At 42.8% G+C, this 23946-nt stretch overlaps 1 protein-coding gene across 3 annotated transcripts in view; it reads right to left on the bottom strand.

The window, feature by feature from the left end:
- Positions 1-23946, bottom strand: part of ndrg4 (NDRG family member 4) — a 53572-nt gene that overhangs the window by 18471 nt on the left and 11155 nt on the right. For 2 of the 3 annotated variants that reach the window (XM_080475524.1, XM_080475525.1), the window contains exons 2-4: positions 13312-13402; positions 9231-9374; positions 2428-2466 (exon numbers count right to left, since the gene is read on the bottom strand). In XM_080475524.1, the coding sequence (XP_080331650.1) occupies positions 2428-2466; positions 9231-9374; positions 13312-13389 (261 nt within the window). In that variant the 5' untranslated portion in view covers positions 13390-13402. The remainder of the gene's footprint in view (positions 1-2427; positions 2467-9230; positions 9375-13311; positions 13403-23946) is intronic. The other variant, XM_080475526.1, reaches the window with a different exon arrangement.

Genomic DNA, 23946 nt, shown 5'->3' with positions numbered 1-23946 from the left:
GTTTCTTCTTGTTGTTTTTTTTTACACCGGAGTCTCCAAACAAGTGACTTTCTGAAACATTCCAGTGAGAAGCACAAAATGTGCAGCTTGAAAAGCTCCAACGGCACATTGAAGGGTTCGTTTAAAAGATGCAGCCTTTTAATTTCCCTCAGATTCTCCCGGTGATGCCACCTTCTAATGTCGTTTGGAAGCTGCTTAACGAACTCGGCGAACTCCCCGGCGAGCGCCGGATTGAAGCGCACCGCCAGAACGAAGCTTCGCCTTCATGCCGCGCGCAGGATAATGAAGTAGGATGTCTCTGACAAGGTTCTAAAAATAACCGACGTAGCGTGACGCTCCTTTATCACACAAACAAGCTTCAAAAGACGTCTGGATTAAACGCGGCCTCGCGACATTGTGGACCACGCACGCGGCGCACTCGAAGGTTTTTAGAAGTGGAGGATGGGTTGGGGAAGCGGGGCGGGGCGGGGCGCCGCCCTGCACCTCGTGTGCAGCTGTGAGAAGGACCCGGGTGTGAAGGAGAGGTGTTTTCATGGGAGGCGGCTGACGCTCAGAACACGTCTGACTAAAATAAACCCCGTCGCAGGTGTGAAGCTCCGGAGGAAACTCGTCAAACTCGTGCTGTAATGCCTCACGAAACTTTTCGAAAGGCGCAGGGTGGAGACGCAACGCTGGCATGCTTAGCACGTTTAGCTTAGCTTCCATTCTGACCAAGATGGCCACCATCGCATGTTCAAAGCCAGCGTCCGTCTGTCCGGCAATCGCTCCATTCTCTCTCGCTGAAGGTTGCCGGTGTGTCCTTCCTGTTCTCTTCAGCTCGCCGTGGTGCGCAGCTAGCAGGCATAGCATGCTTTACTGATTCCGACTGACCGGACCACCATTGTGTCGGTACTTCTCATGGCGCAGTTAGAACCTTCGGACTCGTTCCCACGACAACGTTCCAAGTGAAAACGCATCGTTTTCGGATTTTTCCTCTCAAAAACGTTTCATGTTGACGCGGAAACATTTAGAAAACGACGTTTGTTTATTCACAGCAATGGCAGACAGGCTGGAAACGATGCAGTTGGCATGCCAGGCCACTAGTTGGTGCTGTTGTTTGTTTTTATGGGAACAAAACCACACACACACACACACACACACACACACACACACAGAGAACAGTGGGCTCTCAGCATTAGCAATGGGAGAAGACGGACGTTCTGGTGGACAGACGGACGAGAGGAACTCATGAAGCACGAGGACTAAAAGCCCACGCTCAGTTTGGAAAGGTTCACTGGGATGACCAGTGTTGCCACAGTCACCTTGAAAAAGTAATATGATTGCTGAATACTTGTTGCTCTTTAAAAAATAACTTAGTTACTTTACTGATTACTTGTTTTTAAGAGTAACTAAGTTAGATTAAGTAACTTTTTAGTTACTTCCAGCAGCTGTCGACAACACCCCTCCATGATAACAAAACAAAAATGACAACTGGTACATTCTTTGTTGTATTTATATCCGACTCATGGTTTTATTATCCAATTTTTCCGATTATTGATTTATTGATTGAAAAAAAGAGGCGGGGCTTCCTGCTCAGGAGCCCCCTTTTCGCTCAGGGACATTTACAAAAATAGTGTAACATGTCTGTAGTTGTGTGATTGTTGCAATGTCAAGGTTTAATGACGACGTCGTGTTGGATCCGATTCTTTTGTGTTAGAGCAAGATGACCTGCGATTGGCTGAGAGTTGAGAAGGGGGCGGGGCCAGGTGAGCTTGCACAGACTGAATGAAGGAAGGAAGAAGCGCCTTGGATAAGTAACTTTAATCTGATTACTGGTTTGGAAATAATTACACGTCAGATTACTCGTTACTGACAAAGTGGTCATATGAAAGGTCATACGTCACTGGGGACGGCGGCCATCTTCAAACCCCTCCCACTCTACGACATAAGACGACACACTCTTAGCCAAAGTCAAAGAAATCATCATGTGATTAAACAGCTCTGCAATTTTCACGCCTGTAATCTGCACTGTATATTACTATATATGGACAATATACAGTATATGCATACTGCTATATGGACAATGTAAATTACACATTTATAAAACCTGGTTTCTAATAGATAAACGGTCAATTTAAAACATATAATCTTTTCTTTTTTATAAGGATTTTTTTCTCAAAAGAAACAAGAAACAGAGCATGCTGGGAAGACGAGTGTCATGATGTTAAGTGTTTTAGTCTTTGTTTGAGTTTTCAGTATTAACAGATTTTTTAGGTATCAGTGGAATACACAGGGCTGCATTATGAGCATTTTGAGGTTTGTGTTATTAATTCTAATTTCCATCGTCTTCGCCATATTCAGCTCTGGAAATCAAATATGACTCAGACAGGCTGAAAAAGCAAAAAAAAACCAACAAAACAGCTCTCTCTCTCTTTCATCCTTTCATACCTTCCAGTCTCCGGCCGGCATCAGCTGTTCACAGCTCTCCTGCAGAGAGAGGAGTAGACAGGAAGACAGAGCAATTAAAACAGAACCAATACGAGCAGCATGAACTGAGAAGCTCACACACTGACAGAGGGAACATCATCCGGTGTGGAGCTGACAGAAGAGCAACACCAGCCGAGCACCGGAGGTCCAAACCACAGACCAGGAAGAACCTCAGCTTCCCACAGGCGCCTCAGAACCACACCAGCGGACCAGAAACAGTCACTTTTAGTGGCACATTTCTGATTTTGGACTTATTTAAGGGGTTATTCCATCAGTTTTTAATATCTGAGTTGGGGACTTATGTGGTAATCAATCAATCAATCAATCAATCAATCAATCAATCAATCAATCAATCAATCTATCTATCTATCTATCTATCTATCTATCTATCTATCTATCTATCTATCTATCTATCTATCTATCTATCTATCTATCTATCTATCTATCTATCTATTCAGTGTTTATTTGTATCTAATGGGACAGTATTGGTTCCATGGTTTAGTTGCTCCCCCTTGTGGTGATAAGTAGAACTACACTTTAAACTGCACCGTGTCAGACTCGTCCTCTCTGTCTAAGCAGAACTCTTCAGCCTGCCTCTGGCTACACTCCTGTCTGCATCGTGAAATATTTATTTAATGGTACAATATGCAGTATATCAGCCAGTGTTGTGTTCACTCGGGGGTAGCAGTAAGTCACTGGACTGACCTAAATTTGAAGGTGTGTGAGTTTGATAAAATACCCCTTTAAAAAAAAGTCTACTTCAGTTTGAGCCAAATTTTGGTTTTCCAAAGTAAAGGTCGCACATGTGAGAAACTGAAGACAACACAGTAGTAAAAAGTGAGAAAAGATGACGTTTGAATGACGACACCGAGAGCCTGAGCCAGATTCTCCATTACACCAAGAGGAATCGTCAGCGTCTATTGAAGATCCCTAGGATTTGGTCTCCGAGGTCGGCTCAGCCTGACTCCCTGACTTAACTTCAGCTCCCCGAGGTAAGTCTGACTTCTTGGGTTAAGACTGACTCTCTGATATTAGTCCTAAACCTGAGTTTATTCAGACTTCATTAACCCTGACTTTCTGAGGTAAGTCTGACTCCGTCGGAGCCCCTGAGAAACTTTAGCTCCACTCTTGTGAAACTCCAGACCCGACTGGTTCCTGTCGGGTCTGGTATCTGAGGCTCAACTCGGTCAAAGCTCTGAACGTCGGAATGAATCTGAAGTCTTGAATAAATCCTCTCGCAGGAGGGAGGGACTCACATTTGACAGAATCTTGGCTCGACTCATTTTAAAGGAGGAGTTCACACTTTTGTGAAGTCGAAGTTTGATGACAATCGTCAAGCTTCCCTGAGACTTGTTTTAATCTATGCTGTTTTAATCTATGCTGTTTTACTCAATGCTGTTTTAATCTATGCTGTTTTAATCGATGCTGTTTTACTCGATGCTGTTTTAATCGATGCTGTTTTAATCGATGCTGTTTTACTCGATGCTGTTTTACTCGATGCTGTTTTAATCTATGCTGTTTTACTCGATGCTGTTTTAATCTATGCTGTTTTAATCTATGCTGTTTTAATCTATGCTGTTTTAATCGATGCTGTTTTAATCTATGCTGTTTTAATCGATGCTGTTTTAATCGATGCTGTTTTACTCGATGCTGTTTTACTCGATGCTGTTTTAATCTATGCTGTTTTAATCTATGCTGTTTTACTCAATGCTGTTTTAATCTATGCTGTTTTAATCTATGCTGTTTTACTCGATGCTGTTTTACTCGATGCTGTTTTAATCAATGCTGTTTTACTCAATGCTGTTTTAATCGGGGCTGTTTTAATCGGTGCTGTTTTAATCGGTGCTGTTTTAGTCGATGCTGTTTTAGTCGATGCTGTTTTACTCGATGCTGTTTTAATCAATGCTGTTTTAATCGATGCTGTTTTAGTCGATGCTGTTTTATTCGATGCTGTTTTAATCAATGCTGTTTTAGTCGATGCTGTTTTAGTCGATGCTGTTTTAATCTATGCTGTTTTAATCGATGCTGTTTTAGTCGATGCTGTTTTAGTCGATGCTGTTTTATTCGATGCTGTTTTAATCTATGCTGTTTTAATCTATGCTGTTTTACTCGATGCTGTTTTAATCGATGCGGTTTTAATCGGTGCTGTTTTACTCGATGCTGTTTTAGTCGATGCTGTTTTAATCAATGCTGTTTTAATCGATGCTGTTTTATTCGATGCTGTTTTAATCGATGCTGTTTTAGTCGATGCTGTTTTATTCGATGCTGTTTTAGTCGATGCTGTTTTAATCAATGCTGTTTTAGTCGATGCTGTTTTAGTCGATGCTGTTTTATTCGATGCTGTTTTAATCTATGCTGTTTTACTCGATGCTGTTTTACTCGATGCTGTTTTACTCGATGCTGTTTTAATCTATGCTGTTTTAGTCGATGCTGTTTTAGTCGATGCTGTTTTATTCGATGCTGTTTTAATCTATGCTGTTTTAGTCGATGCTGTTTTAGTCGATGCTGTTTTAATCGATGCTGTTTTAATCTGTGCTGTTTTAATCTATGCTGTTTTAGTCTATGCTGTTTTAGTCGATGCTGTTTTAATCGATGCTGTTTTAATCTATGCTGTTTTAGTCGATGCTGTTTTAGTCGATGCTGTTTTAATCAATGCTGTTTTACTCGATGCTGTTTTAGTCGATGCTGTTTTAATCAATGCTGTTTTACTCGATGCTGTTTTAGTCAATGCTGTTTTAATCAATGCTGTTTTATTCGATGCTGTTTTAATCAATACTGTTTTAGTCGATGCTGTTTTATTCGATGCTGTTTTAGTCGATGCTGTTTTAATCTGTGCTGTTTTATTCTATGCTGTTTTAGTCGATGCTGTTTTATTCGATGCTGTTTTAGTCGATGCTGTTTTACTCGATGCTGTTTTAGTCGATGCTGTTTTAATCGATGCTGTTTTAATCTATGCTGTTTTACTCGGTGCTGTTTTAATCAGTGCTGTTTTAATCGATGCTGTTTTAGTCGATGCTGTTTTAGTCGATGCTGTTTTAGTCGATGCTGTTTTAATCGATGCTGATTTACTCGATGCTGTTTTACTCGATGCTGTTTTACTCTATGCTGTTTTACTCTATGCTGTTTTACTCGATGCTGTTTTAATCGATGCTGTTTTATTCGATGCTGTTTTAATCGATGCTGTTTTAATCGATGCTGTTTTACTCGATGCTGTTTTAATCGATGCTGTTTTAATCGATGCTGTTTTATTCGATGCTGTTTTACTCGATGCTGTTTTAATCGATGCTGTTTTAATCGATGCTGTTTTAATCGATGCTGTTTTACTCGCTTTAAAATTAACGATCGCACGAAAAGAGGCTTTATCTCAAATCTCTGTTACACAAAAAGAGATGAAGAAAAATAGAAGATACGACCTTGTTCTTTTTAAATAAACCCTGTCCAAACACAGATTAAAACAAGTCAGTTAGTAAAGCAAATATTAACAATTATTTATTTCTTGATTTCTTTTTGGACACTTGATAAAACTCCACTTCAATAATAAAAAAAAATAACTAAATTAATTCTGAAAGTTTTATTTTAACCTAAAGAGCCAAATTATGTTTTAATCTACACTGTTTACAGACACGTGTGTAAAAACTGTGAACTCTTCCTTTAAGAAACGATTATTGATGAGATGAATTAGACAATCAAAGTATTGAAGATTTGAAATGGGGGTTATTGACTGAGTTTTCAGTCGGCGTGATTCATTCGTGCTCTGCGGCCTTTCAGGTCGACTCAGAGCAGGAACTTCTGAAAACCACGAGAACGTTAAAGACATGCAGCAGTTTCAGTGAAGGTTTTGTCTGAAGACGCTTCTGGAAGAAAAGACAGAGCAACACGGAGGAGGCCAGAGGAAGAGCGGCGGGTTAGCGAGGGAGAAGGCGGAGTCCGATCGGAGAGAAGACTGAGAAGAGAAGAAGGAATCAGGAGTCGGACGGACAGGAGACACGCCTGAAGAAGAAGAGACGTCTCAGCCGACACAGAACCTGAAGCTGCCGGGTACAACGTTCCCACAAGGATTCAAACGCTGTTTTCAATTGTTCAGTCAGCGGCTTCCAGAACCTTTTTCATGATGGATGTCAAACAAATCCTGGTTCAGGGGCCACAAACTGTCCATTTCCATTTTTAGTGAGAAGGACAGTGTCATATTAAACGGAAAATGACTACAATCTCAACATAAAGCCAATTTTAACGACGCAAAATACGTTGAAATGTCTAATTGAGGCTGAAGCTGGTGGGCCTTCGTGGCAGCAGCGACGAAGCCTCGGCTCGGCCTCGTGTTTGCCACGCTCCAGAAATTACTTTTAAAAGATTCATTTTTAACTTTGGAGAATTTTACAAGATGCAAAATTAAAAAAAAAAAAAAGATAGAATGAAAAGAACATGGACTGCTTCCCGTCCACAGAGGGGGTCCAGGACCAGAGGCTGGGAACCGCTGAGTGACGAAGCGAAATGTACTCTGATTACTCTTCATTCTGGGCTGGGCAGCTTCAGCTGGTGTGGATGTTCACGCTGAGAGGGAAGGCTGGGTGAGGGAGGGGGTGAGGAGGGGTGGGGTGGGGGTGCGTCAGAGACGACAGTGCGGTGGTCGGACCAGCAGGTGGCACTCTTCTCTTTTTATAAGCTCCTCATGATGATGATGATGATGATGATGATGAAGAGCCGCTCCCTGCAGGCTCTGTCAGTCTGAGCTTCAATCACTTTTTCTCTTTTTAAATGAATGAAGGATTTATTAAATCCTAAAGAACCGCCTCTGCTGTGTCATTGACATGTTTCTATAAACTTCTATTTTCTAGTGGTGAGGAAGTTCAAATGTACTTATTTTTTTAATAGAATATAGATATGAAATCTAAATGATCAAAATAAATATAACATGACTTGTAACAATAAAAACTATAGCTATATGTGTGTATACATAGTTTTTTTTTATTACAAGTAATGTTTTATTTATGATCATTTCTTTTTTTTGTATTTTACTTTTGTGGGTGTCTTTAATTTTTTTAAAAAACCTATTTTCATATATCTTACTAAAGCCTTACACGACAACGTTTCAAGTGAAAATGCATCGTTTGTGCTTCAGAAAAGCTTTCATTTAGAAAACGACGTCCATTTCCACGGAAACAGCAGAAACTCTGAAAACGAAGTAGTTTGCATGCCGGGCCACAAGTTGGTGCTGTTGGTTGTTCTTGTAATGGAACCACACACGTGTGTTTGTTGTTGTTATTCCCCATCAACTCCTTTATGTTCAGAAGAAAGATTTTCTACGGCGGGTTTTCAAAAAAAGTTGTATATCCCCCGCTTACATGGAGACGGAGTTGTAGTATTTTTGAAAAGTTCCACCCAGAGAGCCAGTTTTAGCGGCTCTGAGCATGTAAACAGATCCCGTCCAAAATGCTATGAAAATTTTCAGTTTTCACTTGAAAATGTTGTCGTGTAAACGAAGCCTTAAAGTAATAAAAGTTTTTTTTTTTTTTCCAATATAGTTGTGTTTCTTTTGTGGTTCAGCGATCAGCTGCATGCTAGTTCCGTTTCAACAATATAATCTAATATTCCAATTGACTTATGAAGATACCAAAGTTTATTTTTTTTTTAAATTTATTAATAGTATTAATAGAGGAGAAATGTAGAATAAAGAAACAAAATTGACGTCACAATCCAGACAAATTGAAAGATGCTAAGCTAATTTAACTCTATTAGCTACAACTAGCCTGGTCAAAGCGACGACAGCTTCATTTTGACCCTTTGATTTGTTCTGTCCTCTTTCATTTTCATGGTTTCGTAAGATTGTTGAATTATTCAAAATGTCTACATCCTTCTATTGGGTAACGTCTTTCAATCTGTTCGGCAATGCTAGGCTCAAGTCTGCGTGAAGCTAGCTCGCTGTGTGAACAAAATCTGTATTCTAGTTTCATCTCGGCAGTTTAATCCAACGATTAGCTTTGATTTGATTTGATCGACTTGATGATTAACTGAAGCATCAAACTTGATGCCTTGTTACAAGAAGAGAGAATGCTAAGCTAACTAGCCTGCAGCTTTACCTTTACTCTTTAAATTCTCCTTCAGAATTTTAGTTTGTTTGGTTGATTAGCGCCAAGTGCTATCGTTGTATATTTATGTTTCTTCCAGCTGTTAATGGTCAAGTTTTGCACTAAGCCAGTTTACTACTTGAAGAACATGACACGCGAGTAACAAGTTAATCTAACATTTGTTTTGTCTTAATAACAGACAAATATTTCAAATGCTAAGCTAAGTTATTTGTTTTCTTCTGATCCTCTGATTTCTTGTCCATGAGGATTTTACTGCTTTGTTTGTTTAGTTGGTGATAAAAAAAATAAAAAATTCTCAAATTATCTCACCAGTAGATAAATAAATATCTTTAATTAACATTAAGATGCAGACGTACTAACTCGGACTGGATGTTGGCAGCGAGCCTGAGCAGTTTGGTTTTCAACCTGCAGTTCATTTCTCCTGCATGTCAGTGAGTTTAGTCATGTCAGAGTTAAGAAGCAGGTCCTGTGCAGCTTTTCAGACGTTTACTGAGCAGGAGGACGGCGTCTCCCCGTCGTGGGTTCTCTCCATCGTGCTGGTCTCTGATCCACCAGATGAAGGTGACGTCTGACCGAGTGCGCCGGGGGGGTGAAATTTTGGGGAGGTTCTGCTAACCGTGCGCTGTGTCTGGCTCTGTGTTCTGGCAGTCGTATGTTTCTGCTTGTTCTGGTAGTTACCGGGATGACCCCGCTGGTCCGACGGCGGGTCTGGCGGAGCCAGTGCCGTGCGATGACATGCCAGCGGTGAGTGGGGCGGCTGGGGGGAGGGGGGTTGTTAAGGGGCGCGGGGCTGGCCCCTGTTGCCTCCTCTCCTTTATCCTGCTGCGTAGCGAAACAACAAGCACAACAAGGCGGTTACTGGGAAACAACCGGGGCGGACAAGAGCACATGAGACCAGAACAGATCATTCACAGAAAACAAAAGACATTTTCTCATCCTCACAGAAGTCCTGAAAGCTGCAGAGAAACATATCTAATATGTGTTTTATTTGTAAAGGTCCTAACAACCAGGCTCCGCTGTATCTTAAAGAGCTGTCACTCCCATATCACCCAGGACAGGTGGTTCTCGGAGTGCTGGCGTACCTCTGGAGGTTCCTCGGTCTTCTAAAAGGAGAACTGGAGGCAGAGCTTCCAGCTCCCAGGCTCCTCTCACGTGGAACCAGTTTACAGTTTCAGTGAGGCGCAGTCCTTAAGACTTTTCTAGTTAATGAAGCTTACAGTTAGAGCTGCTTCTGGCCACTCTGGACCATTTTCCACTGAAGCTGCTGTGGGTTTGGGCCTCGTTTACCGAACAATGTTTTCAAGTGAAATCGCAAAACTTTGGGTCCGTTTATAAGACGACGGTGGAACCTTTCGAGAACGAAGGATTCTGTCTCCATGGAAACCATTAAAATGCTGCTACTGCGCATGACCGTAGAAACTAGTAGTTCTGCACATGCTCAGTAGAAACAATCAGAACAACGTTTCCTCTGTCGTGTCACGACTCCCAGTCTATATTGTCCTGGGACTTGGTAGTTTTATTTTGACGGTCACCGTAATAACAATCCAACCTCCATCGTCTGTCCAGTAGAATATCCGTGTTCTGCCGTTGTTAATGTTTAGAGAGTATTTTTCTCTGCTGCATGTGTGTGTGTGGCTTCATTAAAGGAGCACCCAACAGCACTGACTAGTGGCAGAACAGCTTTGCTGCCGTTGCCATGGAAACGGAGCATGTTTCCTAGTATGTTGCCTTGTAAACTCAAAGCTTCTCTGAGACGGAAACGCAAAATGCGTAATTACTTGAATTACTGGTTGTGTAAACGAGGCTTTAGACTTCGAGGAGGCGCTCTTCTCTTCTTTCTTTCCCTCCATCAACTTTTTCTCCGTGAACTTGTATTGTAATCGGTGCTATTCACCAAAAAAACTGAATTGAAATGACTGAATTTATAAAAACACTGTCTGTGACTGCTTCCCTGTGGATTTAATCTTTTAGAAAAGGCTCCGACTTCATAATACAAAGAAACCTCTGCAGTAGTTTCCTGATGAAGTGACCTGCAGAGGTTTTTCTCTCGCTCAGTATCGGATCTGAAACGTCGAAACACCGACAGCAGCATGAAACCTTCGTCCGCGTTGAGTCGCACAGACGTGCACCAGCAGATCGACGCGGCAGCGAGGCAATGGCCTGGATTATGGACGAGCCGCGAGTCGTAACGAGCGACCTCTGGAGGATCGATGGCCGGACGGGTCGTTAGCGCTGTGCTGCATCTGATAGGAGTCATAACACCGTGACCCACTGCTTCCACCGGGCCGCGCCGACAGGCTGCCACAGTGAGTCACGGCGGCCTCGCTCAGCCCGAGGCTCGGTTCGAATCCCGCAGCACAAACAACAGGCTCTGTTTGTTTTCATCCTCCTCTGACAAATAATTATGTTCATTTTCTATAATCATCATAACACCTTCCTCACAATGACTCTCTTCTTCTCTCATTCAGCAGCACCGATCTGATCATTTCTCTCTTTTTCTTTATTTTTTTTAAGCCTCATTCATGTACTCTATAGAAACACAATCCTGCTTAAAGACTTGAAGGAGACCCATTGTAGCATAGATTTTATACACATATACATTTTGGAGACGCTCAGCTCCGAATTCTGAGTTCAAACTGTCAAAGCCTGGCACAGATTCAAGTAAATGAGGCTGGTGTCAAATTACAAGTGGAAATAGTCCTGGAAAAAGAGAGCTATGTGGGTAGAGGTGTTTGTCCAGAGGCTAGTGTCCAATTACGATAAGAAATAGTTCCGAAGGAAGTGTTGCATATATGGATTATGAGGCTGGTGTCAAATTACAAGAGGCAGTGATGCTGGATGATGACCTCTATATGGATTTCAAGGTGTGGCTGTTACCTGGTGACAAATTACAAAAACAGATGGTGGTAAAGAAGAAGGTTCATATCACTAACATCCAGATTATAGAGCATCTTCCTCCACTAACATCCAGATTATAGAGAATCTTCCTCCACTAACATCCAGATTATAGAGAATCTTCCTCCTCTAACATCAGATTATGGAGCATCTTCCTCCTCTAACATCAGATTATTGAGCATCCTCCTCATCTAACATCAGATTATAAACCATCTTCCTCTTCTAACATCAGATTATAGAGCATCCTCCTCATCTAACATCAGATTATAGAGCACCCCCCACTAACATCCAGATTATAGAGCATCTTCCTCCTCTAACATGAGATTATAGAGAATCCTTCTCCTCTAACATCAGATTATGGAGCAACTTCCTCCTCTAACACCAGATTATAGAGCATCCTCCTCTAACATGAGATTATAGAGCATTTCCCTCCTCTAACATCAGATTATGGCGCATCTTCCTCCCACTAGCAACCAGAATATAGAACACCTCCATCCACTAACATCCAGATTATAGAGGAACCTCTTTTACTAATCCAGAGTACAGAGCACCTCCCTCCACTAGCATCCAGATTATAGAGCATCTCCCCTTCTAACACCGGATTATAGAGCATCTCCCCCTCTAACATCAGATCATAAACCATCTTCCTCTTCTAACATCAGATTATAGAGCATCCTCCTCATCTAACATCAGATTATAGAGCACCCCCCCACTAACATCCAGATTATAGAGCATCTTCCTCCTCTAACATGAGATTATAGAGAATCCTTCTCCTCTAACATCAGATTATGGAGCACCTTCCTCCTCTAACACCAGATTATAGAGCATCCTCCTCCTCTAACATGAGATTATAGAGCATTTCCCTCCTCTAACAACAGATTATGGCGCATCTTCCTCCTCTAATATCAGATTATAGAACACCTTCCTCCTCTAACACCAGATTATAGAGCATCTTCCCCCACTGACATCCAGACTATAGAGCATCTTCCTCCCACTAGCAACCAGAATATAGAGCATCCCCCTTCTAACACCGGATTATAGAGCATCTCCCCCTCTAACATGAGATTATAGAGCATCTTCCCCCACTAACATCCAGATTATAGATCATCTTCCTCCCACTAGCAACCAGAATATAGAACACCTTCATCCACTAACATCCAGATTATAGAGCATCTTCCTCGCAGTCACTGATGTAACTTGAGCTAACATCCAGATTACAGAGTTTATGAGGGAGACTGTGTAAACATTATAAATCAAAGTTACATAAAAATATTTAGTATATTTATTGTCCATCAAGACTTCAAAGACCCCTTGAAGTTCGCTGTGGTTGTTGTTTAAGCTGTTTATTTTCCACTCTGTACTGCAGCTGTTTAACACAAGACATGAAAATAATCTTAATTTATAATAGATCCCTTTTAATTAGAAATTAGTAGTTGTTTGTAGGTTTTTTTTTTAAGAGTGTGTCTTTCTTCTTCTACGTCTCCTTCACTTCCTTCCGGCACTGAAATCGATCCTCAGCCTCGACCAGTTGCTTGTCTCGTGAATAAGCGGAGTGGAATAAGTGGCGTTTATGTAACTGCCTACAACACATTTAACAGTTTTCGCCGCTCCATCCCACAAACCGCTCTCCGTCTCATCATCTCATGGTGTTATCGAGACATCGTTCATCCCGTCGTCTAATTATAAGACAGCTAAATGAGCCCAAACGTCTTTGTCCAAGAGGTTGTGGAGGGTCTCGTCCTGTGACTACACTGAGGAAGCACCCACACGGACAGACACACCCAGGGTGGGGTACGGGGGTGGGGGTGGGGGTGGGGGTGGGGGTGGGGGTGGGAAGAGGCAGGAGACAACGTGGAGGACTGACCATGTCTGAGTCGGCTGCTCTCTGCTCCAGCAGCAGGGGCTTCTCCTCCGTAAACTGCTGCTCCTTCATCCCCGCCATCCTGGACAGCAACCTGCAATCACCATGGCAACATATCATTACATCATGCATGGCGCTTACTGTGCTTGACCTCAAAAATCATAAATAACAACAAACTGCAGAGGCATCTTTGCATCCTGATGTCAGCAATCGGTTTGTGACTGAACATGTGTACTCGATTACTGCTACTAGTTACTTCCTGAAAAGGAGAAACTGTGACACATCAGCTGAGCTGTCAGCACTGTGTGGGTCGCTGTAACGACTGATTCACTCACCAAATTAATCTCAAATTACATCAGTTAGAGGGAGGAAGATGCTCTATAATCTGGATGTTAGAGGAGGACGATGCTCTAAAATCTGGATGTTAGAGGAGGACGATGCTCTAAAATCTGTTGTTAGAGGAGGAAGATGCTCTAAAATCTGGATGTCAGAGGAGGACGATGCTCTATAATCTGGATGTTAGAGGAGGAAGATGCTCTATAATCTGTTGTTAGAGGAGGAATATACTCTATAATCTGGATGTTAGAGGAGGAAGATGCTCTAAAATCTGGATGTTAGAGGAGGAAGATGCTCTATAATCTGTTGTTAGAGGAGGAATATACTCTATAATCTGGATGTTAGAGGAGGAAGATGCTCTATAATCTGTTGTTAGAGGAGGAATATACTCTATAATCTGTTGTTAGAGGAGGGAGATGCTCTATAATCTGTTGTTAGAGGGAAGACGATGCACTATCATCTGGATGTTAGAGGGGGAAGATGCTCTATAATCTGATGTTAGCGGAGGAAGATGCTCTATAATATGATGTTAGAGGGGGAAGATGCTCTACAATCTAGATGTTAGAGGAGGAAGATGCTCTATAATCTGGATGTTAGTTTAAATAAGCCAAGGAAACAAGTGCAAACTGGCCAAATTTCAAGGCTCATTGTACCCGACCAATCAAAGTCCCCGAGACGTGAAGCGCATCGAAGAGTTTGCATCGTTCCTCCTCTTCAAAGCTGCGTAACGATGAAAACACTCCTGACATCCAAGCCCTCATTTGGGAGCAAACGATGACTCGTTCCAAAGCCAGAGTCGACGTTGATGCTTACTGACCGAGTTCACTCCGCAAAAAACAAAAAGGAGCCGAGAAGACGAGGGTCCTAATGAACCCGGGACGATGCGTTCGGGGACGTTTCCGCGGCGACACACCGAGACCAGGGTCAGGCGGTTCCACCACAGAGCTGGATCCACTGACACAGGAACCTCAATCCCTCACGTTTAAACCATTTTGATTAGATACAAGACATTTGTCCCCATAACCTTAACGTCAAGTCAAACACTGGCAGACAAGCCTGGAAGCTCTGGACACTTTCCCGGGTCTCCAGAGCGTCTCATGCTCTTTATTACGGTCAGAAAGGTGAAGTCCAGGTTGGATCAGCTTAATGTAGAGAAAAACAAAAGTACACATTAGAGATGTCTACTTTATTTGTACAGTTTCAATCCTCACACTCAAAGTCTCACCCGACAACAAAGAAGTGGACAGTTTAGTAAAGAGCAGGTTTGTAAAGGAGTTGCTGGGGCACCGAGATGATTGGAATCAAGTCGACACGGAGAAATAAATTGTTCTTCTGCACAAGAGGGAGACTTCTTCATGTTCTTCCACATTTCATGACGCATCTCTTGACTTGTCCAGAAACTACGGTAAATTACTCTTGGTAGTAAATCAATTAGAATCAACAAACAAAAAAGAAATAAAAATATTCGAGAAGTCGTGTGTGTGTGTGTGCGTGTGTGTGTGTGTGCGTGTCTGTGTGTGTGCGTGTGTATGTGCGTGCGTGCGTGCATGTGTGTGTGTGTGTGTGCGTGTGTATGTGCGTGTGTATGTGCGTGCGTGCGTGCGTGCGTGCGTGCGTGCGTGCGTGTGTGTGTGTGTGTGTGCGTGTGTATGTGCGTGTGTATGTGCGTGCGTGCGTGTGTGTGCATGTGTATGTGCGTGCGTGCGTGCGTGCGTGCGTGCGTGCGTGCGTGCGTGCGTGTGTGTGTTAGGGAGCTATCAAAGCAGTAGAAAAGCCACATAAGTGAATTCCATTCACCGTCACTACAACAGGTCCAAATAGACTAATAAAATCAAAGCAGGAGAATCTTTCCCAAGTCAGCTGTTAATTTTTATTTGCAGGAACTGGTGGAGTAACTCCACCATCTTCTTTTTTTATTTTAGGAAGTGACTTCCAGAAGTAATTAAGTGGAACATTTTCATTACCCAAAAGAACAGTTCTCATGACAGACTCCAATCAAAGTGCTGATAGTGAGAAAAAGTAAAATTAGAAGTCAAACTGTCAGCACAGAAGGAACTTCATGTGCGTGAATCACCTTCACCACCACCTTCACCTCCGACCGTTCCAGCTCTCTCTGGCAGTCACTCAGAATAATCGCTGCTTTTTATCCAACGTCCTTAAGGAGACAGAACCCAGACGCCGCTGGCAGCGGCTGATGAAGTGTGTGTTTGTGTGTGTGTGTGTGTGTGTGTGTGTGTGTGTGTGTGTGTGTGTGTGTGTGTGTGTGTGTGTGTGTGTGTGTGTGTGTGTGTGTGTGAGAGAGCCTGCAGCCACTACTTAACAAGGAGAGATTCCCTCCAGCCCGAGAAATGAAACAGATCATGGCGGCTGGAAACGGAGGACGGGAGGGTTTCTCGTCGGAACCAGGGTCTGAATCCCTACAATACCAGAACCAGGGTCAGAATCCCTACAATACCAGAACCAGGATCTGACTCCCTACAATACCAGAACCAGGATCTGACTCCCTACAATACCAGAACCAGGGTCAGAATCCCTACAATACCAGAACCAGGGTCTGACTTCCTACAATACCAAAACCAGGGTCTGACTCCCTAGAATACCAGAACCAGGATCTGACTTCCTATAATACCAGAACCAGGATCTGACTCCCTACAATACCAGAACCAGGGTTCTAATCACTCCCAACAATTGTTCCGTCGTCTGTCCGATCCTTTTCTCTACCTCTATCCCCAAACCCCACCTGAAGCAGAAGAAAGCCTCCACCTCTGAGTCTGGTTCTGCAGGTTTCGTCCTGGGTAGGACTGGGTACTCAGGGTCTAAAGAGTCAACAATGACCCCAATTAAATTTTTTTTTTTAAAACAGCACAAACAAAGCCCTGACCCACACCTCAGCTATCAGTCCGACCACTCATCCCTCATCATGCCCCCCCCCCCCCCCCACTGTCTCTCCCTCCCCTCGTCACCCGTTTATTAAACGAGTGAGTCCGACCTTTCCAGACGAGGGGTGACACTGAACAACATCACACCTCTCCACAGCCATCTGCATCACTTCTCGATTCGTTTTCCTCTCGGCCTCTCTATCACCGTTTAGTTTGGCAATTCCTGTATTTCTTCTGGACCCCGTTTCCATGACAACCTCTCCAGGGAAAACGCACTGTTGTTGCATTTTCGTTTCACAAATGTCTCCAGTTTGCACGGAAACATTGTGAGAACGACGTGCATTTCCATGGAAGCGCTGAAAACAATGTAGTTGTCATGTCTGGCCACTAGTGGGAGCTGTTTGTTTTTGTAATAAAACCACACACACAGAGGACAATACAATATAAACAATGGGAGTAAACAGACATCTTAGTGGACAACAGACGACCAATTTGGATTGTTATTACGGTGACTTTCAAAATAAAACTACCAAGGTACAGGAGACTATGGACTGGCAGTCACAACACGACGAAGGAAACATTGTTCTTATAGTCCAGCTACTGAGCATGTGCAGAAGGACTAGTTACTCTGGCTGTGGTGAGCATGCACAGTAGCAGCATTTCAGAATAGTTGTGTTTTCCTCCGTTTCCCACAGAGATGGTGGGTTTTCAAAAAGTTCCACGTTGGGAGACATTAAACAGACATTCAAAATCCAATGAAAATTTTTCATTTTCACTTTAAAACGTCATGCAAATGGAGCTCTAGTGTTTAACATATTTACTAGAGCCTGTATCGCAGCACTGTCGTTATGTCATCAGACAAAATGGGCTGTGAGGTGTAAAGGTGTGAAAGTGTCACTAAATGTTCAGTTTCAGCTGTGGTTAGTGGGATACAAACTGCTGCAACACCTCATGTAATAAAACCGAGGCCCTTGTTTTGAACGTATGCATGCTGCCCATGCGCAGCAGATAAAGTCTGCCTTCCATCAGGAGGCCAGAGCATTTCTGAGGACGGATCTCTCCTTTTACATTCCCGACTCATCAGTTCTGAAACAAAACTCACGACTTGCAGCATTTCATTTGACTTTGGGCTGCGGACGCGACACATCAACATCAGCGATGATGCCACAACTTGAATACAATAGATCTGCTATAAATGCTCCCTTGTGGGCTTGTGGAGGAGAAACCGGCTGCTTCACTGCAGCAGCTCCACCCAAAACGTCTCAGCAAACAATAAAAAACCTAGAGACACACAGCAATCCTGAGACAATGGGAACTGCACCCACACGTGCTGTGGAGGAGCTCGGAGCATTAAAGAAGCAAAAGGAGGAAAAGAAGGATAATGAAGGATTAACTCGTCATCCTCAGTTCACCTCTGTAAATCCTTGTTTCTTCTCTCCTTAAATTTCTTACATAACTCACTGTGCTCCATCGCCTCGAGGACCAGCTGCATAATTCAAATTGGATTTTCTGGAAATTTTTGCACGAGTTTGAAAACAGTTCAAGGTCTGGATTTTGTGTTCGCGGAAGAGAAAACTGTTCTGAGAAAACATTCATCCACCGCCTCCGTCAGGCCGAGAGAGTCTGATCAAAAAGATGGTTTGTGGTTGTGTGTTTATTATCATTTTGTGGTTGTGTTGATCATTGTTTTGTTGTTGTGTGTTTATTATCATTTTGTTGTTGTGTTGATCATTGTTTTGTTGTTGTGTGTTTATTATCATTTTATGGTTGTGTTGATCATTGTTTTGTTGTTGTGTGTTTATTATCATTTTGTTGTTGTGTTGATCATTGTTTTGTTGTTGTGTTGTGTGTTTATTATCATTTTATGGTTGTGTTGATCATTGTTTTGTTGTTGTGTGTTTATTATCATTTTGTTGTTGTGTTGATCATTGTTTTGTTGTTGTGTTGTGTGTTTATTATCATTTTGTTGTTGTGTTGATCATTGTTTTGTTGTTGTGTTGATCATTGTTTTGTTGTTGTGTTGATCATTGTTTTGTTGTTGTGTTGGGGGTTTATTATCATTTTGTTGTTGTGTTGATCATTGTTTTGTTGTTGTTGTTGTGTGTTTATTATCATTTTGTGGTTGTGTTGATCATTGTTTTGTTGTTGTGTTGGGGGTTTATTATCATTTTGTTGTTGTGTTGATCATTGTTTTGTTGTTGTGTTTATCATTGTTTTGTTGTTGTGTTGTGTTGTGTGTTTATTATCATTTTGTGGTTGTGTTGATCATTGTTTTGTTGTTGTGTGTTTATGGTCTTGTGGTTGTTTTGTGTATTTAACATACTTTTGTTATTTTTCCGATTATATTAACTTCCCCGTCATGTGAAAATGTTTCATGGTTTTTCTATGAACCTTGTGTCTTCATGTTTTTGCCTCAGTAGCTGTTGTGTCTTTCCTCCAGCTGCAGTGTTGTGTATGTTGTGTTTGTAGTGAAGGCTTTGCCCCCCCCCCCCCCCCCCCCGCGGCTGTGGAGCAGCAGCCAAGGAGTCGGAGGGCGAGCAGATCTTCACAAGCTTTTTCTATCAGCTCTCCTTCGCCGGAGGAACGGTGCCAAGAAAATTCCAGAGAGGAAGAAAAAGCACTTTTCCTGCTCACAGAGAGCTGCTTGTTCTGCTCTCATGAAGAGGATCGTTCAGGTTTTACAGAAAGAACAAAATAAACCTCTCCGTCTCTCAGATTGCCCTCGCTTCACTCCTTAACCCGTTATTGCGCAAGCGATCATATTTAGGGCGCGTTTACGGGACATTTTCAAATGAAAACGCTAAACTTTCGTTTGGTTTTGGGTGTCTGTTTCCATGACAACGGGGCTCGGAGGCACTGAAAAAAGAACTTTTTGAAAACGGCTCCCAAGGTGGAACTTTTCAAGTGGGATCTTTGCAAATCTGAGCTCACAGTGTTTATATAAATTGGCCTTCATCGTGTATTTTCAGTTTTTCTGTGTCGTCCAGGTTTTATCCTCTAATTCTGCTTTACAAAACTTAGATTAACTGATTTTAAAGTTTATCTGTTTTGTTTTTTCACATTTCCCATAGATCTTACTATAAATAAACTCCAAGAAATAGTGTTAATTTGTTAACTTTTGTAATGTGCGAAAACTGACTCTTGAAATATATTTTACAAAGCAAAATTACGCACTTTCGAGTATTTCAGTGAATGACTATAAAGGCTTAATTCATACAAAACATCACACATTTGTTTTCCCTCTAGTTCATGTGCATGTGTTGTAAAAATGACACATCTTCTGTGTCATCGGGACACTTTCATCTGTTCACGGACGTCAGATTTCACACAAAACAAACAAAACCACTAATTATTATAAAGAGATGATCTGATCTGTGTTCTGCAGTGATACATATATATTTTTAATCAGATTTATGCATCTAAAAAACTGCAGGCAGTGGAAATCAATGAAATCAACAAACAGAAAAAATATATATATGTATATATATATATATATAGCTTTAGATGACACATAACCTTGTTTGCTCTCCATTCATGAGCTCGTCCTGGCATGGTGTTGCCATGGAAACCTCTCCTCCTCGGCTCTCTCCGTCAGTTCACATGCAGTTACAGAACTCAGCTTGGTGCACATCAGATTTAACACGCAATCGTCTCTGTGGTTTTCCTGAAACACGCCCAGCATCCTTCATCCGACCGGATCTGATCACACAGCGAGGCGATTTCACCCTGGCTCGTCTGAATCCCTTCCCAGCCCGACGCCACAGCTCCTTCGCCGGGCTGTTGCTTGGTTGTGACGTTCAAAGCCGCACCGGAGTTTACCACACCCATTCATCTCATACAGAATTCATTATCAAACTCTCAGGCCCCGTTTACACGACGTTTTAAGGGAAAAAGCCTCATTTCTGTGTTTTCCTTCCAGAGAACTTTCCCGTTTACACGGCAACGTTTTCAAAACAATGAAAACAACGAAAACACTGTCGGTAGCATGCCAGGCACCAAGGTGGCGCTGTTGGTTGTTGTCGTCTAAAATCGCGACAGAAATTTCCCGCTTTTACTTGAAAACGTTGCGGCTTTGGTCTGCTGATCCCCGCCAGCTGTGGGAGGGAACAAACACATCCTCGGGGAGAACTTGCAAACTCTGCATTATAGAGGCCTGATCTAAACCGGGGATATTCCTGCTGTGAGGTGAGCGTGCTAACCACTACTCCACTGTGTCGCCTCCAGGATGCGTATAAGGCATGAAACTCCCAAAATCCAAACCTTTAAAAAAAAGAAATTCAACATAATTAAGTTTTCTTATGCATTAAAATGTCTCGGGATTAGAATCCGGGTCTCCCTTGTCAAAACTGTGGACGCTGCCAATTCACCACCAATGGTCATTCAGATTCTCACAAGGCTTTTGTGACTCAGCTTCATCTCATCGATAAAAACTTCAGCCCAGAGGACATTTTCCCTCCATTGAAAGAAAACGACATGAAGCGAGAGACAGCATGACCCTTTAAGAAATGTAACCGGCGGAAGTGGAGCGAGCGAGCGAGACAGGAATGTGCGTGGGCAGACAGGTGAGAGGATGGGAGTCGTCCTGCAGGATGAACGCAGCTGCGATATACTGAATTTGCACAAGGTCAAGCAAAAGTGTGAAGCTGAACTCAGGACTTTTCCTCACGGAGTGGGAGAGTGATTTCATTCTGTGTGTGTGTGTGTGCGTGTGTGTGTGTGTGTGTGTGTGGCAGTACAAGACAGGGAGAGACTGTGTATATCTATTCATGCGTATTCATTTGTGTGTGGTAAATAAAAAGAAATATATGTACTTTCATTGTTTTGTTATTTGGTGTTTGAGAGGAGTTAGTAAGTCCAGACGTGTACGACGCGGCTCTTTGTAGGATCACGGTCGTCGTTGCAGCTCTTGGTCTCTCACTGGTTGGCGACACCCGACCTAGATGCTCCATATTCGTGAAGCCAAACGCCACATATTGACACTGAGTGCCACATTAGTGGCTGATCAGCTTCCACATGTGTGTATACAATATCATGTTAGTACGCACACACCTTTCGTAGAACAGAAACCTCATGAGATGGGTATCAAACAATAAATCTGACTGTATTCACTTTAAAATTCAAGCATCTAATCCAGTAAAACGAATGATCGCTAATATGTGACAGATTATTTCTTTCCATGTGTCTTCCTGCTCTGACCCCCTCTGAGGTATTTATCGGTCTGGTCTGTGGTGCTGGAGCCGTTAAAAGTGGACGAGGGGACGGTGGAGAGACGGTCAGACAGCTGATCAATAGAATGGCCATGAGGAGGGGAAGCATCTGATCTGATGCACAATGACCAGATCGATACCTGGAAACTGGGACAGCACAGAGAGGCAGCAGGACAAAGACCAGGACAAAGACTGGGACAACAAACGGGACAGAGACTGGGACAAATACCAGGGCAAAGACTGGGACAAATGGAGACAAACACAGAGACAAAGCCTGGGACTAAGACGGGGACAAAGACAAAGACAGAGATGGGGACAAACACCAGGGAAAAACACCGGGACAAATATTGGGACAAACACTGAGACAAATGGAGGCAAACACCAGGACAAACACAGGGACAAACACCAGGACAAACACAGGGACAAACACCAGGACAAACACAGGGACAAACACCAGGACAAACACAGGGACAAACACCAGGACAAACACCAGGACAAACACAGGGACAAACACCAGGAGAAACACAGGGACAAACACCAGGACAAACACCAGGACAAACACCAGGAGAAACACAGGGACAAACACCAGGACAAACACCAGGACAAACACCAGGAGAAACACAGGGACAAACACCAGGAGAAACAGAGGGACAAACACCAGGAGAAACAGACAAAAACACGGGGAAAAATACCCGAACAAACTAAACACAGAGACAAACACCAGGACAAACACCAGGACAAACACCAGGAGAAACACAGGGACAAACACCAGGACAAACAGACAAAAACACGGGGAAAAATACCCGAACAAACTAAACACAGAGACAAACACAGGGACAAACTAAAGTCCTGGACAAAACCACTTCAGGATGGGCTGCGATGCAAAACTGGTTCAGGAGCAGTTTGAACCTTTATTAGAATCAGTGAGAGTGAAAGTTCGGAGAAGGAACCAGGCATCAGGTTCAAACCGGTCTGAGAGGCTCCAGGTTACAGACTCTGTTAATCACAGCCCTCTCCCATATGAATGCTCACTATCTGTCTCCCTCCATGCCTCCTCCTCCGCCTCCTCACACAACATCCACCTACACGCTCCAGCCAACACATAGCCAGCTCCAGAGTGACGGGTGAAGCCAGGAGACAAAAACAAAGACAGCACCAGGTATTTTTACTTCCCCTCAAAGAAAGCATTTACAGCTGGACGATTGAACCTTGTGTTCCCTTCAGGTCTGCATCTGGTCCCTCTCAACAGCATAAATCCTCCTAAATTGCTCCTGTAAATAGTTGAAGATTTTACTTTGTGTCCATTTTGCAGGTGATTTACTAGAAATAACACAAAGAAACGCTGTGTGCAAAAACGAGTATTGAAACAAGGGTTTTGCTTGTGTTAAGCCTAAATCATGAACTCAAAAACTACAAATAGTCTCGAACCGCCTGTGCATCGTCCGACGTTCACCTCCAAATATTTCTGAACGTGTATCGGAGCGACAGCGAACCAAGTCTCCTGCAGAAAGTCTGACAGCGCTGCTTCAACGCGGTTTCAAAGCACATTCAGAGCCATCTCACCTTCAGAAATTAAACTTTTAATTATTCATAGCTGAAATCAGACTGATGGAGGAGAGCAGGGTCAGCTTTAGCATTAGCATAGCTCACCTCTGCGGTCAGACGAGAGCCGGGCGAGCTGCTGCAGACGTTCGGATTCACACCGTCAGGGTGTTGGCAGGTTTAGGAAGGACAGATTTTACTGCTTCACTTTTCACGGCACTTTATTTTTACTGTAATATTCCATTTGTCTCTTTTTGTTGTTGGTATTGTCAACTACAAGATCGACTGAAGTGTAAATGAATATTATGACAATTATTTACTTGGTACAAAGAATGTTGAGTTCCTTCAATAGTGGTTATTGTAGTGTTAGCATTAGCTGAGCGGTTAGCACTGTGTTGGTTCGTCTAATGGTTGTTCTCTCATTAAGTTCATCTGAAGTCACATCAGTTAGTGGAGGAAGGTGCTCTATAATGTGGATGTTAGAGGAGGAATATGCTCTATAATCTGGATGTTAGAGGAGGAACATGTTCTATAATCTGGATGTTAGAGGAGGAAGATGCTCTATAATGTGGATGTTAGAGGAGGAAGATCCTCTATAATCTGGATGTTAGAGGAGGAAGATGCTCTATAATGTGGATGTTAGAGGAGGAAGATCCTCTATAATCTGGATGTTA

Source organism: Lipophrys pholis (genome assembly GCF_963383615.2).
Source record: "Lipophrys pholis genome assembly, chromosome: 11".
Lineage (NCBI taxonomy): Eukaryota > Metazoa > Chordata > Actinopteri > Blenniiformes > Blenniidae > Lipophrys > Lipophrys pholis.
Note: the sequence above shows the minus strand (reverse complement) of the source record. Positions and strands in the feature narration are given on the sequence as shown.